General features: G+C 33.6%; 1 protein-coding gene across 1 annotated transcript; it reads left to right on the top strand.

Annotated features, from left to right (window-relative positions):
* Positions 1 to 13955: 13955 nt before the first annotated feature.
* LOC112095871 (aspartyl protease family protein At5g10770-like) lies at positions 13956 to 15818 on the top strand. The gene is made up of 3 exons (XM_024178452.1): positions 13956 to 14171; positions 14280 to 14717; positions 14986 to 15818. Exons 1-3 carry the CDS (start codon positions 14006 to 14008, stop codon positions 15816 to 15818), a joined length of 1437 nt encoding a protein of 478 aa, XP_024034220.1. The 5' UTR covers positions 13956 to 14005.
* The last annotated feature ends 1008 nt before the right edge of the window (positions 15819 to 16826 follow it).

The following is a 16826-nucleotide window of genomic DNA, read 5'->3' on the forward strand; positions in this document are numbered from 1 at the left end:
CATAACAAATTAGCTTATAATATAAATTATTAAAATTTTCTCAAGAAAAGTTTATTTTTCAAATCCTTTTTTATTTGTTAAGATCATGTGAAATCTTTGAATATTTTGATATAATGGAAAGAAAATGAGTAAGTATGGTTGGGAAGGAAATAAACCATGAAATCATGAAAATGTTGTTAATTATTACTACATGTTATTTTTTTAAGTACTTTTAATATTAGTGACAATATTATAATATAGGTGATGATATCTCCATCCCATAATTTTATAAACCCACCCTATTTTCAAAAAATAATTACAAAAAATACACATTATTTTTAAAAGTTTCAAATAAAGAAGAACTTTGGAGAATTAATTAATTAAATATATCATAACTTACTTTATAGCGACTTAGATTTTTTGTATTATATTTAATTACAAAGATTGCTTTGGCATAAGTTTAAATTGATTTTTCTATCCTTATAAGGTAAAACTCCCAAGAATTTACTTTAACTTCAATATTTTTCTAATTTTTACCAAACTCATTGTTTCTAATACTACTTTATTAGTATGATTATTAAATTTTAGTTAAACCAACATAGTGTCTTTTATGGCACAATACTCATGTAAATTATTGGATTATCAAATTTATGTCATTTACATGTAAGAATAGTGAAAATAATAATTCATTTAAAAATATTATATTATAAGTCACAAAATTTAATACCTAAATTATTAGATACAATAATTCATGTTTACTGGGGTAATTGGGTCATTTTGTATCATATTAATAAAATAGTAAAAACGAAACTTATATTAAAGTTTATGATCAAAGATGGTCAAGGAAACCTAAGAAAAAAAAATTAATAGAATGATTTAATTTTGATTCATCGTACAAAACTTTATAATTTGTATTTTTAAAAAAATTATAAACTCATTGTAATTATTTTCTCGAAGTGGGGTGGATGAACAAAAATAGCGGGGTAGAAATATCACCAACTTATAATATATTACAAGTTAAAGCAGTATTAACATTTTAGTCCCTAAATAATTTCATTTTATTCAACAAACATTTTTAATTTAATTATTTTATAAAATGAGTCACTAATTACAATTGAAAAAATATATAATTAAATTAGGGCATATTTTAAAAAAATAAATAAAAACTCTAATATTATATAAAATTGATGGAAAAATGGGATATAAATGATTTTTTCCTAGACTAGAACAGGCATGCTGTAAATCCACCATTGATCATCATAGAGCGGTAGAAACCGATGGCAAATTTTATATTGTATTTGTCTACTTTAGTAATTTGACAATAAATAAAACTATAATTAAAATTAAAAATCATATGGGTCGAATGAGATAAATAGTGGGGGCTGAATAATCCCACTCAACCAAAAATCAGCATATGTATTATTGTTTTCAGTTGAATTAATGGCACCCCTTCAAATACCTCTTAAAATCCATTTTCTTTATTTACCCCGAAACAATTTTGTAGAGATTATAAATTTTCTGTTGAAACCCCGTTAATTTACAAAATAACCCTAATTGTTATGGAGAATAAATCCCCCTCTCTTCATCTTGCTTTGCTCTCCCAATTGGATTTCCCTTCTCTCTTTTTCTCCATTGGCCACTCACTAGCCTATGATAATAGAACAGACTGAATTTTTTTAATTTTTTTTTTAACAACCAATGTCAACTTTAGATTTGCAGTTAATATAAAAATCTTAATTGTGAAAAAAAGATTTGGTGAGAATGATGGAGCTGCATGGCATTTAGATTTATTTTGACTTTTTCTCGCTGCACTTGCAAATGAATGTAAATATCACCACAAATCAGGCTTAGGCTTTATCAGATTGCTTATCTTTCACGGTTAATTTTGTCTTGCTTGCTTCAAATCTTTGTTGCAGTCAATTTGAAGATGGTAAAATTTAAGAATAATAATTTAAAAAAAAAACAGTACAGATGAAACCAACAAGCAAGCTCATAATACTAAAAAAAAAAAAAAAAGGAACATGAGGATTTTCATCATCACTAATCTGTTTCCATTATATTTTTATCGTTTCAATCATATATTATTATTATTATTATTATTATTTTAGTTTCTTTTGTCCTTTTATATAATTTTATTGAAGGTAAAAATTGTAAAATAGTAAAGTGAGGGCTGGGGGTGGGGTTTAATAGATTTTCAAAGAGGTGTCAATAATCAAACTCTATTGCTTTCACTTTTAAGCTCATTGTACCAAATTAGAATGATTGGAGCTTCAAACACCCCTCTAAAATCCTTATAACACCCATTGTTAAGTGATAAAAATATAAATTCATATACCAAAAATAATCATTTTCCCTAAAAATATAAATTCATATGCCAAAAATAACCATTTTCCCATAAAATTTTACTCAGAAAATATTTATTTTTAAATCGCATAGAAATCCTACACTATTTTTCTTAAATTTTTTTGTCTTACTATTATATAATTTCTGTCTTCAAAACTCTAAATTCTTATAATTTTCTCTAAAAAAAATTTCAAATAATATTGAAAATATAAATATAAATTATGAGATGAGGTGGCATAAAAAGTTTGTTAAAAAACTAATTTATCTAAGTGTTTAATTGAATTTCCATTCAAAACAAGAAATAAAATAATTTTTGTTAAGTTATTTAAATAATTTCAATTAAAAAATTATTCTAAAGAAAAATTTTAAGAGATGTCAAAAGGCCTAGTCGATTAAAATCTGTTATTAGGCAAAAGTAAAAACAAAAATGCTTAAGGGAGAGAAGAAACTGAAAGCAAGAAAGAGAGGTGATCGCGGTGAAAAATTGAAAATAAAAGTAAGGGAAAGTAACACGAGGAAAAGGCTATTTGGGGCCTATGGGTGCTGGACTTTTTTTTTTTTTAAAAAAAGAAGAGAAATGGAGAAAAATGTTGAAGAGATAGGTAATATGTGTTTATATGATTTAGTTTCAGTATTAATTTTTGAATGACAGTCTAATTAGTCTCACTATTTCTTGTAAAACCAAAGGGTCAAATGTTCAAATTTACATGGATGTGTTTAATTTGAGGTGGGATGAGCAGTATAATTACTTTTATAAAGTTTTTCTTTTTAAAATAATAATTTATTAGAAACATATTTATGCAATTACTATAGATAAATACTTATTTAGTTCCATAATTTATGAAATCACATCATAGAAATCCTAATTGGTACTTTCTGTGGCATGAAATTAAAACACCCATTAAAGGAAAATGTATTCGAGTTTGTCCCCACTCTTTAAAACTTTTTGATAAAAAAGTACTCGATGATGTCTTTGCTTAAGTCCGTTTGCTCTAGAGTTGATGAGATTTTTGTCTTGGGGCTGGTGATTGCCACTGAAAATAATGGAAACAGCACAATGCTTTGTGGAATGAGATATTTTCCAAGGTTCTTGATTTTAGGGGGTACCAATTTTAATAAGGTTATTCAACCAAAAAAGAAAAGAAAAATGTTGAAGTGGTTATGACGACCCAAAATCTAATAGGTCTCTAAGTTCTAGGATTCAAATCCGACGATAACTGCAGCACAAGCAATAAACAAATTGATATAAACATGATATGATTATTAATTTTATTTCATTTTTATTAACTTAAATCGTATTGTGATTCAAAAGAGGATGTGATATGATTATTAATGGTGTCTCATAAATTTTCTGCGGATCACAGTGTTATCCTTTGTCGAGCTGCCACTAGTGATTCTCGAAGTTTAAATGAGATTTTTTTATGTTTGTTCTGTTGCATCTAGATAGTGTTTTAATTTTTCAAAGTCCTTAATGTTTTTTAGTCCAAATGTATGTGCTGCTGCTTGTAGAGGGGTGGCTGAGATTTTCGACTTTATTGTAGTGCCTGCTTATGCACGATATTTAGGGTTGCCGCCGATGATGGGACGGAAGAAGAAGGAGTTTTATCATGAGCTTCAACACCATGTGATAATGAAGTTAGAGTGAGTGGTCTACACGATGTTTCTCAAGAGAGAGCAAAGAGGTGTTACTTAAAGTGGTGGCCCAAGCAGTACTTGCTTGTGCAATGGGTTTTTTCGTCTACCAGTGGGGTTTTGTAATGAGTTACAAAGAAAATTCACAGCTTTTTGGTGGGGGACGACAGACTGGCAACGAAAGATTCATTGGTTTTTTTTTTTTTTTTGGAAAAGAAACTTTCATTCAATCAATTAAAACTGAAACAAGTCAGTACATCAGCTTGAGGAATATCTAACCACATGACAGATTCCGAGCTTTTCAAAGCTCTTTTAGCTAGAGAGTGAGCAAATTTGTTACAACATCTTGGAACATATTGGATTTGAATCGATTGAAACCCTGCCTTGCATTCTTGGATTTCTGAGATAGTCCACAAAATCTCCTTTCTGCTACTGGTTCTGTTATTGGCTAAGTTAACTACCGCAATGCAATCTATTTCCATAATCACATCCATTAGCCTTGCTTCATTTGCCATTTCCATCCCCCATTTGACAACCTGAGCCTCTGCAGCTGCAACATCTTCTTGAAATGTTGTGCTTCTAACTGCTGCACCTATAACTTGGCCTTTTGAGTTTATAATGACAGCCCCTAACCCTGTAAGTTGTTACTCCATATGTACAGCAGCATCTACATTGATTTTGTAATGTCCGCTAAGGGGTGGTCTCCACTGGTCTTGTTTATTGGTTTCATTACCACATTTGCTTATCTGTTCCATTCCATGCATTCCTTGATAAGCCTCTATAATTGCTTTGGCCTTGGCAATTATCATCATAGGGTTCAAAGTTTTTCCTTCAAAGATAAACTTATTCCTAGCATGCCGTAGTATCCACCATACAACAATTACAAATTCTACCTCTCTCTTAGGCATTTTCCTCTCCAAGCTCAACATAACGCTTAACATATCCTCTCTCCCCACAACCCGCACTATAGCGTTAACATGAGTACGTTTCCAGACCTTTGTCACCATTTTACATCCCATGAGAGCATGAAAAACATCATCAACTCCCATTTTACAGATTTAGCATATTGGTTACTCCAAGATTTTCCTCTTCGAAAGATTTTCTGAGGGTGGTAGCAGGTTCTTGGTAGCTCTCTAGGTGAAGATTTTAATTTTTCTTGGGAGGTTGAGATTCTAAACATATACTAGCCATGAGAGACACATGTTAAGCTTGTTGGAGCTTCCCCAAACTTCAATCCAAGAGCAACCTGGTAACCACTTCTCACTGTGTACTGTCCTTTTTTGTCATGGTGCCATATCAATTTATCATCTCGGGGGTATCTTGGTAATGGAATTTTCTTTATTGCCTCTGCATCTTCCTTGGCAAAATGTTGATCAATAAACCTGAGATTCCAATGGTGATTTGAATTGATTAAGTTCGAGACTTTAGTATTTGATGGCAATGATGATGTGAAGATTGGTCTAAAGGTTGAAGGTCTGGGAATCCAGTTGCTGCCCATGACGAGTGTTTGGTCTCCATTCCCAACTCTCCATCTTGTCCCCTGTTGAAGAATTTTCCCGCCCCATTAAATACTTTTCCATATAAAGGATGGGTTAGAGCCAAACTTAGCTTTCATAAAATCAGCATGCCTAAAGTATCTGGCCTTCAAGATTTTGGCGACTAATGAATCAAGATTTTGAAGTAATCTTCACCCTTGCTTTGCCACCAAGGCTTGGTTGAAGCTTGAGAAATCTTTAAAGCCTAATCCCCCTCTGATTTTTGCATGACTGATTCTCTCCCATTTTGTCCAGTGTATCCCCTTCTTGTCTTATTTGGAACTCCACCAGAACCTTGCAATTACTCGCTGAATATCATTGCATACTGCCAGGGGTATTTTGAAAATGCTCATGGCGTATGCTGGTACTGCTTGAGCTACAACTTTGATCAAAACCTATTTGCCTCCACTAGAAAAATTCAGTGGTTTGTTGGGATCGTTTGAGTCGCCCTAAAAAATTCAGTGGTCTTAGGCTCAGGAGTTTGGGATATTGGTTAAGCAAGGGTGGCAGTTGCTTACATGATGTTTCTTTAATGGCACGTGTGCTAAAGACTCGTTATTTTCGTAGATGTTCTTTTTTAGAACTAGATTTAGGGAGTGATCCGTCGTATATTTGCCGTAATATGATATGGGGCAGGGAGCTGTCATTCAAGGGGCTTCAATGGGGTGTGGGATGTAAGAGAAAAGTTGGAATCTATAGTAGTAACTGGCTGCCACGTCCTATTACTTTTAGACCTATTGTTGATTAATTTTTACTCAAGAGCTATTGATGTCAATGTGCAAGTGTACACAACAAGTAATAAAGTGATGAGTATTCAAGATCGTCTCCACATGAATTGATATTACTCACAATGCTACAGCAATCACAATAGTGCAATCTGCCTTTATTTCAAGATGAACAAATTTAAAGTTGATTACTAACAAACCTAACAATTGTAAAGAAATAAATCAAATAAATGCAGTAATAAAAAAAAGTTAAATAAATTGCGTAGAAGAATAAAATGAGAATGAGATAGTTGAATGATCAAACTCTCTTCATGGATTGACTGCTTTTCATCAAATTAACACCAGTTTCTACAACAATTTCTATAGCACTGGGCATAATTATGTTGTATCCTCAGCTATCGCGTGTTGGACTTCTCATACCCTTACGCATCCTAACAATGACCAATTGCTATTCTACCTAAGGCATGGCATTATAAGCATCTTCTCTTTCTACCCTACAAGGTAAATGCCTATGTCTAGTTCTTCACAAATCTTAACTCCAAGTACAACCCTTATGAGATTCAAGATAAACTTAATCCAAGAAACTCAAATTAAGATAAAGTATTACTCTAATAATATCCACTAAGACAAGCTCTTTTACGGCTCTATATTAACTTAAACCATTAAATGGGTGGTCAACTGAAATAACATTTATAATCAAAGCTATTAGAGTAAAATGCTACAACAATTATATAGCAACTCATAAGAACAGTCAAAGACCCATTAGATTGTTTGTTATCCAATTACAAGCAAGTTTAGTTCATACTTTGGAAAAGAAAAACAAACAACAAAATATTAGTCATGAAATACATCGGTTCAATCAAAGAGTAAAGAAAAGAACAATTGGAGAACGATGAAGATTGAATCCAGATAACTCTGCTGAATTTGTCACTGATGCAGAATCGGTTCCCTTGAATTCTGGTTGTCTTCTTCTTTTCCTCTCAATTTTTCCAATGTTAATTCCTTACCGTGTTTTATGTCATGCGCGCCTCCTTTTATAATTGAAAACTAGGGTAAACAAAAGCATAGGGCGTGCATGAGCTAAATTAGGATACTGCAGATCGCTATTCTGCAAATTTCCCACACTAAGCTTTCTTTGTCGTTGTTTCAGGATTGCTACAGCAATGGGTTCTCCCTCAATTGCTACAGCACTGCACTGCTGCAGATTTTATTTTTTTCACTTTTTTTGTGGCCATATTCTTCATCACTTTTGCTATTCTACTGCATCAGCATCCCTTCCATGATTTATAAGCTTCTGAAAACCTACAATTATGCATAAGTTTTGAGCACAAATTACTCTAAATCAAGCAAAACTTATTAAGACTAAACTAAAATAAATGTTTATGCAAAACGTAACGAAAATGTAATAAAAACACATCATTTACTCTCTAAGTGATCTTGATTTAAGTATAGAATTGCCATAATAACTCTCATTTCATGGAGTTATCACCTATCCCCCCGCCAACTTTGCCTAGTAATTCTGTAGTTGTAGATTTGATTTTAGATGGGAATTACTAGAATGCACTTATGATATGCCAACATTTTTTAAACACGGATGTTCGACATATTTTAAAGATTAAACTGCCACATCAATCTTGTGAGAATAGAATTTTATGGCATTATAATAATTAAGAAAAGTATTATATAAAGTCAGGATATAATTTAGCTGTAAAGTTACGTACTTCAAAATGTACTGTCTTCAGGCGAAGATATATGTGGGTGGAAAGTTGTTTTGAAATAAATGGTTCCTCTCAACGTACGAAATTTGACCTACAATGTGATAGAATTTGGAATCTTATTTATCTCTTTTTCATTTACAGATCGATTAATATATACAGCAAAAACAAACAAACTTTTGTTACAGATCTTAAAAATAGGAGTTGTTGAAACTAAGCTAACTAATCTTCGGAATTAGTTTTAAACAATATACAAACAAAAGAATTATTCAAATTAAAATCTCGATTGTCAAGGAGATGTAAATCTTCTGTGATGCCCCCTCAAGATGGAGCTCGGGAGAGAATTCCAATCTTGAGTTTTAGTTTTAAAAACCGTTGATGTGGAAGAGGCTTTGTGAGTGCATCCTCTATTTGGTCTACTGAAAAAATATGAGCGACACAAAGAGCACCAACTTGCACTTGATCACGAATAAAATGGAAATCAATAGCAACATGTTTTATTCTTGAATGGAAGACTGGATTTGAACATAATTAATTGGCCCCAATGTTATCACAATAAATTATGAGACAGCAAAAGAGCACAATACCAAGATATGAAAGTAAATAGAAAATCCACTTAATTTCAGCAGCAATATTAGCAACAGAACGATATTCGGCCTCGGTGGATGATTTAGCGACGGTCCTCTGCTTTTTAGAACTCCAAGAAACGGGATTTCTGCCGAGATAAACTACATAAGCACCTGTAGATGAGAAAGTATCTTTGTCCCCTGCCCAATCCGCATCAGAAAATGCATGCAGACTAAGAGAAGAATCACGATCGATTTGTAAGTCATCATTCACGGTGCCAACCAAATAATGGAGAAGGCACTTAACATAAAACCAATGCTCAGTGCTTGGGCAATGCATGTATTGAGACAAATTTTTAACAGCAAAGGCAATGTTGGGTCTCGTAATAAGTAAATATTGAAGGCGCCCCATTATTGTTCTGTATTTAGAAGGGTCTGATAAAGATGAACCTGATTGTAAAGTAAGAGAATGACTGGTTGGCATTGGAGTGAGAACAAGTTTCGCTTCATGCATTTGAACTTGAATTAAGAGATTTTGAATGTAGCGTTTTTGAGAAAGTAGCAAAGCATTTTTGTTATGGACCACTTCAACACCGAGAAAGTAAGTTAGCAAGACAAGACCCTTAATGTTGAATCGATGAGCAAGATCGGTCACAAAACGATCTATCACAGCAGCGTCATTACCCGTGATGATTATGTCACCAATATAAACAATGAGATACAAAATACAGCCATCAACATTGAAGACAAAAAGAGAAGCATCGGCATACAAATTCTTGAAACTAGATGACAAAAGAAAATTTTTAAGTTCTTAATACCATGCCCGAGGAGCTTGTTTCGGGCTTCAGATAGCTTTTCTGAGTTTGCATATATGGGTTGGGTTGTCTTTATCTATAAAACCTTGTGGCTGATACATGTATACATTTTTCGATAGATTACCTTGAAGAAAGGCATTGTTTACGTCTAATTGCCGTAACGACCAACCGTAACTTATAACGATAGCAAGTACATTTCAAATAGTGGTTGGTTTAACCACTGGGCTGAATGTATCCATGTAATCTATTCCCGGTCGTTGATGAAAGCCCTTTGCAACCAAACGACCCTTGAACCTGTCAATAGAACCATCAGACTTCTGTTTAGTTTGAAAAATCCATTTACATCCAACTAAATTTTGACTTGTATAAGGTGGTACCAACTCCCATGTTCCATTCTTGACCAATGCATCATACTCCTAAGACATAGCATGACGCCATTTATGATCTTTGAGGGCTTGAGTTATAGTGGTTGGTTCAAGGTTAAGGGATTTGGTTAATTGGGTATGAATGTTCATTTTTTTTAAAGGTTTGTGGATGTTGTTCTTAGCTCGTGTGGTCATTTGGTGGGTTGGGTGTGCGGTGGACTGGTGGGTAATGTTTGGAAGGATAAGCTTAGACAAATAAAGTGAATGTGGAGGTTCAGGTAAGGAAGTTGGTGATGAAACTTCGTTGGGAAATTGTGGAGGAGCATGCACTGCAGGTGATGAATTGAGTGGTTCTTGCTAGGTTGAGATGGAGACACGAATTGGTGGGGGAATCCAAGTGGTGATAGATGTGAACTGGGGACGAGGTAATTGTTGGGATGGATTGGTGAAAGGAAATAGAGTTTCAACAAATTTGAAATAGCGAGAAAAGATTTTAAAGGTAGAGGGATCAAGACAATAGTAAGCACTCTGAGTTAAAGAGTATCCTAGAAAGACACATGGTTTCGAACGAGACTCTAGTTTGTGAGATGTATATGGTCTAAGCCATGGGTAACAAAGACAACCAAATATTTTAAGTTTGGAATAGTTAGGGGTGGTCCCAAAAATATTTTCATATGAGAGGAAAGATGAAGGGTAGGGGTTGGCATACGATTAATTAAGTAGATTGTTGTGGCAAATGCGTATGACCAATAAGTTAAAGGAATATATGCATGAGATAGTAATGCTAAGCTTGTTTCAACAATGTAAAGATGTCTTCTTTCAAAAAGCCATTATGTTCAGGTGTATGGGGTGGGGTAGTGAGATGAGAAATTCCATTGGATGAAAGAAAAGTGGTAAGGCCTTTATATTCTCCACCATTATCAGAATATATTGTTTTTTATTTTTTTTTCAAAAAACTTTTCAACAATAGTTTTAAATCTTATAAAAATTTGTGAGAGTTCAAATTTTTGTTTAATGGGGTAATTATTGTAAAATAATTATTATGATCTGTGGGGGTTTTTGAGTATGCTAGATATGTGCCTACACAGGCTGAATTGTCTCTATTTATGTTAAATTTGTGGCGCATTTGGGAAGCTCGTAATAGATCTTGTATGAGAGTCTTAAAGTGGTGCCATCACTTGTAGTTGCACGAATTTAAGGGTATGTTCCAATTTTTTATTGTTGTGCAATCTATTGGTGGAAGCTATGAGTAGCCAAATGGTGTTTTATCAGTTGAGAAATAGGAGTTGCCTTCATAAGAATGGAATAAATAAAATGTAGATACAGTTGTGGGTATGGCGAATGGTAGGGTGGCTTATGGAATCGTAATTCACAATAGTGATGGATTTGGTATGGTTAGGGGGTTGATTAGGGTGTTTTTCAGATGATGTGGATATTGCAGAGGTTGAACTTCTTTGCTTTGGCATATGACTCGTTAGGGAGATTAGATTGTCTCCATTGGTACATTGAGTCATATTTATTGTGGGTTACTCAATTTATTTCAGGCATATATCATACATGTAGAAAGTTATTTTTTATTATTTCATAGGTACAAACACTGATTTCAACAAAGCAGAACTTCAAAGTTCGGCATATCCTAAAATGTTGTAATCATACTACTGATATATTAGCTAAATTTGTTCTTAAATATTCTATATTTAGTTTGGTTGGAGGATTATTTATTTATTTTTATATATTGTTATCTTCAATTTAGTCTTTAAAATATGATTCTCGCTTTCATTAAAAAATTTAAAAAAAATCATATTGCGATTCATATAACCTTCCTAAAATTTGTCCTCAAAATTTAGGGTGGATTTTTTTTTTTTTTTTTTTTGGGATCATGTACATGATGTTTTTCATTTTAGATTCTATGAAGAGAATGAGTGCCTCAATTTGAAGAAAAAATATTAGAGTTTTTAAATTTCTTTAACTTTACTATTTCTTTTACGAAATTGAAAAAAAGAAAATGTGGCACTATAAACGTCTCGACAAGAAAACATAATCAAAATCACTCTTCCTTAATGAGTTTGCGGCCATCAATGAACCTACTGATGGATGCGAGGAGGAAAAATCCACTCGTTAAATCGTTTTTTTTCCCCCCTTTTTTCTTGTAAGCCACTCGGACAATTTAAAATAGTGGAGACTAATGAGATTATCCACTTTGTGATAGGAAATTTTCATCTCCAATTCTTTAATGGCCGCTGACATTTTCTCAACAGACTATTCTCACTCTCTTTTTTATTATAATTACTAGTAAATGTACATGATCTCTCGTTTGTTTTATTAACTATTATTTTTTAATATTAAATAGCTTTTTTTAAGTTGCTATAAGTTATATCATACATATAACTTAAGAGCTGCCTATTTTCATTTTAAATGCTTTTTTTTTGGTGAAATTGTGCCCAAGAACCTAATAAACATTTCTATTGACGTAGGTTCATTCAACTTCAGGCATGTCCGCTCGCAAAATTGAAATGGTCAAATTTCTAATTAAAAATTCTCAGCAAAGTAAAATCAATCACAACAAAAAATATATTAACGGTTGTGGAGGACCCGGTAAATATGATTAACTTTCTATTGACGTAGGTTCATTCAACTTCAGGCATGTCCGCTCGAAAATTGAAATGGTCAAATTTCTAATTAAAAATTCTCAGCAAAGTAAAATTATTGCATCAGTTATCAATCACAACAAATAATATATTAACGGTTGTGGAGGACCCGGTAAATATGATTAACTTTGCCAAAGCTAAGCTGATTGTGATCGTTCATTATCATAAACTTATTATCAGGGATTTGAGAATGAACTTACAATTTGAGAAAGCTCATTGGTCTTTTAAATCAATTGCGGGACCAAACAATGAATTGAAAACCCTTATCAGTGATCTTTTGCGCGTATGAAATTTGAGGTCGATGTATCAATTACAGCTCATCTTGATAAGATGATTCTTCTATTAATCTGCATTGACTTAGTAAACAATTATACACAGACGATATTACCCAGCATTTCCCCTTCCCTAGTAGCTAACGAACTTCGAAGTTTATCAAACCCAATACAATCAATACCAGTGACTTCTTATAAGTCCAAATTACTAGATAGCGTCAGCAAGTAGACCGCAGATATTAGGTATTTAGGTCCTATTTTCCATGTATCATCCAAATGTGAACTACACGTCCAAGACCCAAGAGCAAGCAAAACATACAATTTTATGTAATAATGAACTTGTTTGGGCGTAGAAACCCGCAATTTATAAAGGGTGGGTTCTTCTTTTTGCATCAAACTATTCATACCTGCTCTTGGGGCCGCCGAATGGATTTTATTTTATTTTTTAGGTTTGATTTTTAGGCTTATGTCTCTCTTCATTTTTGTTCAGACAAATATTTTCTCAATTTTAATTTGAAAGGGACAGTTAGGTGATAAGAATCAGATAATAACATAATCGAAACAATAAACCAAATGATTGATTGTCTCCCTCTTAATTATTTACTTGATAAAAAAGATTTATATTGCCAATCAACAAGAAAAAGATTTATTGACTCAATGTTTGCTAATCATTATTCTCAAAATTATGTTAATTGCATCATTTTTTTTTTATGTTTCAAATGCTTGTTTAAATTGAGTCTTTGTACTCATGGATGAATAAGAGTGAAATTTATATTCGTTTTTCCAAAACTATGTTTTAAGGGACATGTAAAGGACGAATATATTTTTTTAGCTTCCTCTCTTTTCAGAATTTGATCTTAGTTGCCTGAATATTCCTAAAGAATATTGTTAAAGTTTGCACTGAAAAAAAGATGTCAATGGTTGAAATTTAAGGATTTTTTTTTTTTAATTTTTTCCGCCGCGGGGGGGAACTAAAATAGAATTTCAGTGTTTCTTACCAACATTGCTTTCCCAGCCAAATGTCCATTTTCTTAAGGGTAATGAATTTTATTTTATTATAGCAATCAGTTCAGGTTAGGAGTAAGAAACTTCCTCTGAAAATTGCATGGCGGGAGCCGATGCATACAAGCATGAAGCATCAGAGTAGAAGAAAATGAATTGCAGTCAATGCCCATCAGGTTCCACTCTTAAAATTTTATCATCTACTGGAAATTGTCAACCGTTTGAAAAAGGTCAAAAAAATAAATAAACAAATAAATAATTTCGGAATTCGTATCTCAAGAAATTTCCATCTGAATTCGTATCTCAAGCAATTTCCATCTCCAGATTCTATATATAGGTGAAGCCAAGATAGCAAGTATATAATGCAGGTTCTTGAAAGCTTCGAGAGCATACAGTTAGCCACGCATAATGTGGATTCTCTTCAAGGTTTTTCTTCTTTTTATATGGCTTCTCTGTTCATCCAACAATGGCGCCTATGCGAACGACAACGACTTCACCCACAGTCACATTGTTTCAGTCAGTGATCTATTACCACCAACTGTTTGCAACCGCACACGCACAGCTTTGCCCCAAGGTTCTTATATAAAACACACACACACGGTTTTGATTTTCTCCTGTAATTGTTTTTATAATCATAAATATTAGCACGAACTAAATGCTATGTCTCCGCATGCATATTAAGGTCCCGGCAAGGCATCTCTAGAAGTAGTAAGCAAGTACGGCCCATGTTCTAGGCTGAATAAAGGGATGAGTACACACACTCCCCCTCTGCGTAAAGGCCGACAACGATTCCATTCAGAGAATTCCAGGCGTTTGCAGAAAGCCATTCCTGATAATTACTTACAGAAGTCGAAGTCATTTCAATTCCCTGCAAAGATTAATAATACAGCGGTAGATGAGTACTATATTGTAGTCGCCATTGGGGAGCCGAAACAGTATGTTTCTCTCCTTTTGGATACTGGTAGCGACCTCACTTGGACTCAGTGCAAGCCCTGCATTCATTGCAGTCAACAAAGGGACCCGTTTTTTGATCCATCCAAGTCCAAAACGTTTTCCAAAATCCCTTGTAACTCCGCATCGTGCAGGATACTCCGTAAATTACTTCCTCCAAATGGTCAAGGTTTACTAATTTGTTCCTTTTTCATCATCAAAATTAAGTTGTGATTTACACGTTTATTACTTTTTCTCATATTTAAGAAGCTATCATCAATAGTTATTGAATAACAATACATAAGCAATTAAATCTAAACATCTATAAAGTGTTATAAGTTTACACCGGGTAGAAGATTATTAAAAAAAAAGAACAAATAAGATTAGCTATAGATCCAAATTCCATATATATGGTAGCAATAATAGGACGTTTCCTTTTTTCTTTTTAATAAATGCAGACAATTGCAGTTCCGAGGAATGCCCTTACAACATTGCATACGCTGACAACTCGAGCGATGGCGGGTTTTGGGCGGCTGATAGGATAACAATACAAGAAGCCAACAGAGATGGGTACTTTTCATGGTACCCTTTTCTGTTGGGATGCACCAATAATAACACCGGCGACCAAAACGGAGCGTCAGGAATTATGGGTCTCGACAGAAGTCCGATATCCATAATTTCACAAACTAATACAAGCTACTTCTCTTATTGTCTACCTTCACCATATGGCTCCACAGGATATATAACATTTGGCAGACCTGATGCTGTGAATAGTAAGTTCATAAAATACACTCCAATAATCACTACTCCTGAACAGTCAGAATATTACGATATTACCATCACCGGAATAAGTGTTGGTGGGGAAAAACTTCCGTTTAATTCTACATACATTACTAAGTTGAGTGCCATAATCGACTCGGGCAACGAAATCACGCGTCTTCCTTCACCCATATATGCAGCTCTGAGGTCAGCATTTCGTAAAAGGATGATGAAATATAAGAAGACAAAAGCAGATGATGAAGATGATTTTGATACATGTTATGATTTGAGTGCTTATGAAACTGTTGTTGTACCAAAAATTACTTTCCACTTCTTAGGTGGCGTCGACCTTGAACTGGACGTGAGGGGGACACTAGTTGTCTTTTCTGTGAGCCAAGTGTGTTTAGCCTTCGCTATATTTCCTTCGGACCCTAATTCTATTAGTCTTGGGAATGTTCAGCAGCGAGGGTACGAAGTGCACTACGATGTTGCCGGGAGGAGGCTTGGTTTTGGTCCTGGAAATTGCAGTTAAATAAAAACAATATATGTGTGTATGTTTTAAAGTGCGATATACTAGATAAAATTGAGTGTGATGATGTGAATGAGCCAAGTGTGTTTAGGCTCATGATATGTACTCTTTAATAAGCATGCGCGCTTAATTTCAGTTTGAATTTTGGGGTTTGGACTATAGTGTTAATTTGCCTTTTGCGTTTTATTATCTCGATATCGTTCTTGAGTGCAAGTTCTTGGTCTTGGGGATTCCATTTGTAAGTTTCAACAATGGAAACCCAACAACTAATATATATTCTTTTTTAATGAACCTGGACTTAATTAGCCAATTAATGTATAAACATACAACTAACAATAATAATAATAATAATATGAAAATAAATAAAAAGTTTAAACCTTTATTTATAAGAAACAGTAAAATTTTTAATATGAATTCAATTTTCAATTAGTATTTTGTGTTCCTTCAGAAATTAACATTGAAAATTTTGTTCGGAATGTCGAGGACATTTATTTCACATAGAGAGAAGGTGAACATAGAGCACTACAGCAGCAAAAGTGGTTTGGCTAATGTCGTTGCTCCTAGAACTAAAGCTGCAACTCATCAAAAACAAGGATTTAGTGTGATGTCAACCCGAGTGCCATTGCCTTGGTAGAAAATCAAGTGTTTGATTAAATGAATCAGGTGCTCGATCAAATGTCTCAACCGAAATCTCGGCAACACTGATTTAAGTTAGGGATGGCAATGGGGTGGGGTGGGGGTGGGGATGCCTACCCCATTCCTCACCCCGTTAGAAATTTTTGCCTCCATTCCCCACCTCATTCCCCAATAAATTTAGTGGGGTGGGGATGGGGAATCCTCATGTGGGGAATGCTTTCCCCATCCCCACCCCATTCTCTATTTATCTATTTTATATTATGTATAAATACATGATTTCAGTAAGTTAAAAATTAGAGACTTAAAATAAAATCATCACTATATTATAAAGTATTTAAATTCTTTTTAAAAAATATCTAAAAGTTTGAAACAATA

Source organism: Citrus clementina, unplaced genomic scaffold (genome assembly GCF_000493195.1).
Source record: "Citrus clementina cultivar Clemenules unplaced genomic scaffold, Citrus_clementina_v1.0 scaffold_1, whole genome shotgun sequence".
In the NCBI taxonomy this organism is placed as follows: Eukaryota; Viridiplantae; Streptophyta; class Magnoliopsida; order Sapindales; family Rutaceae; genus Citrus; species Citrus x clementina.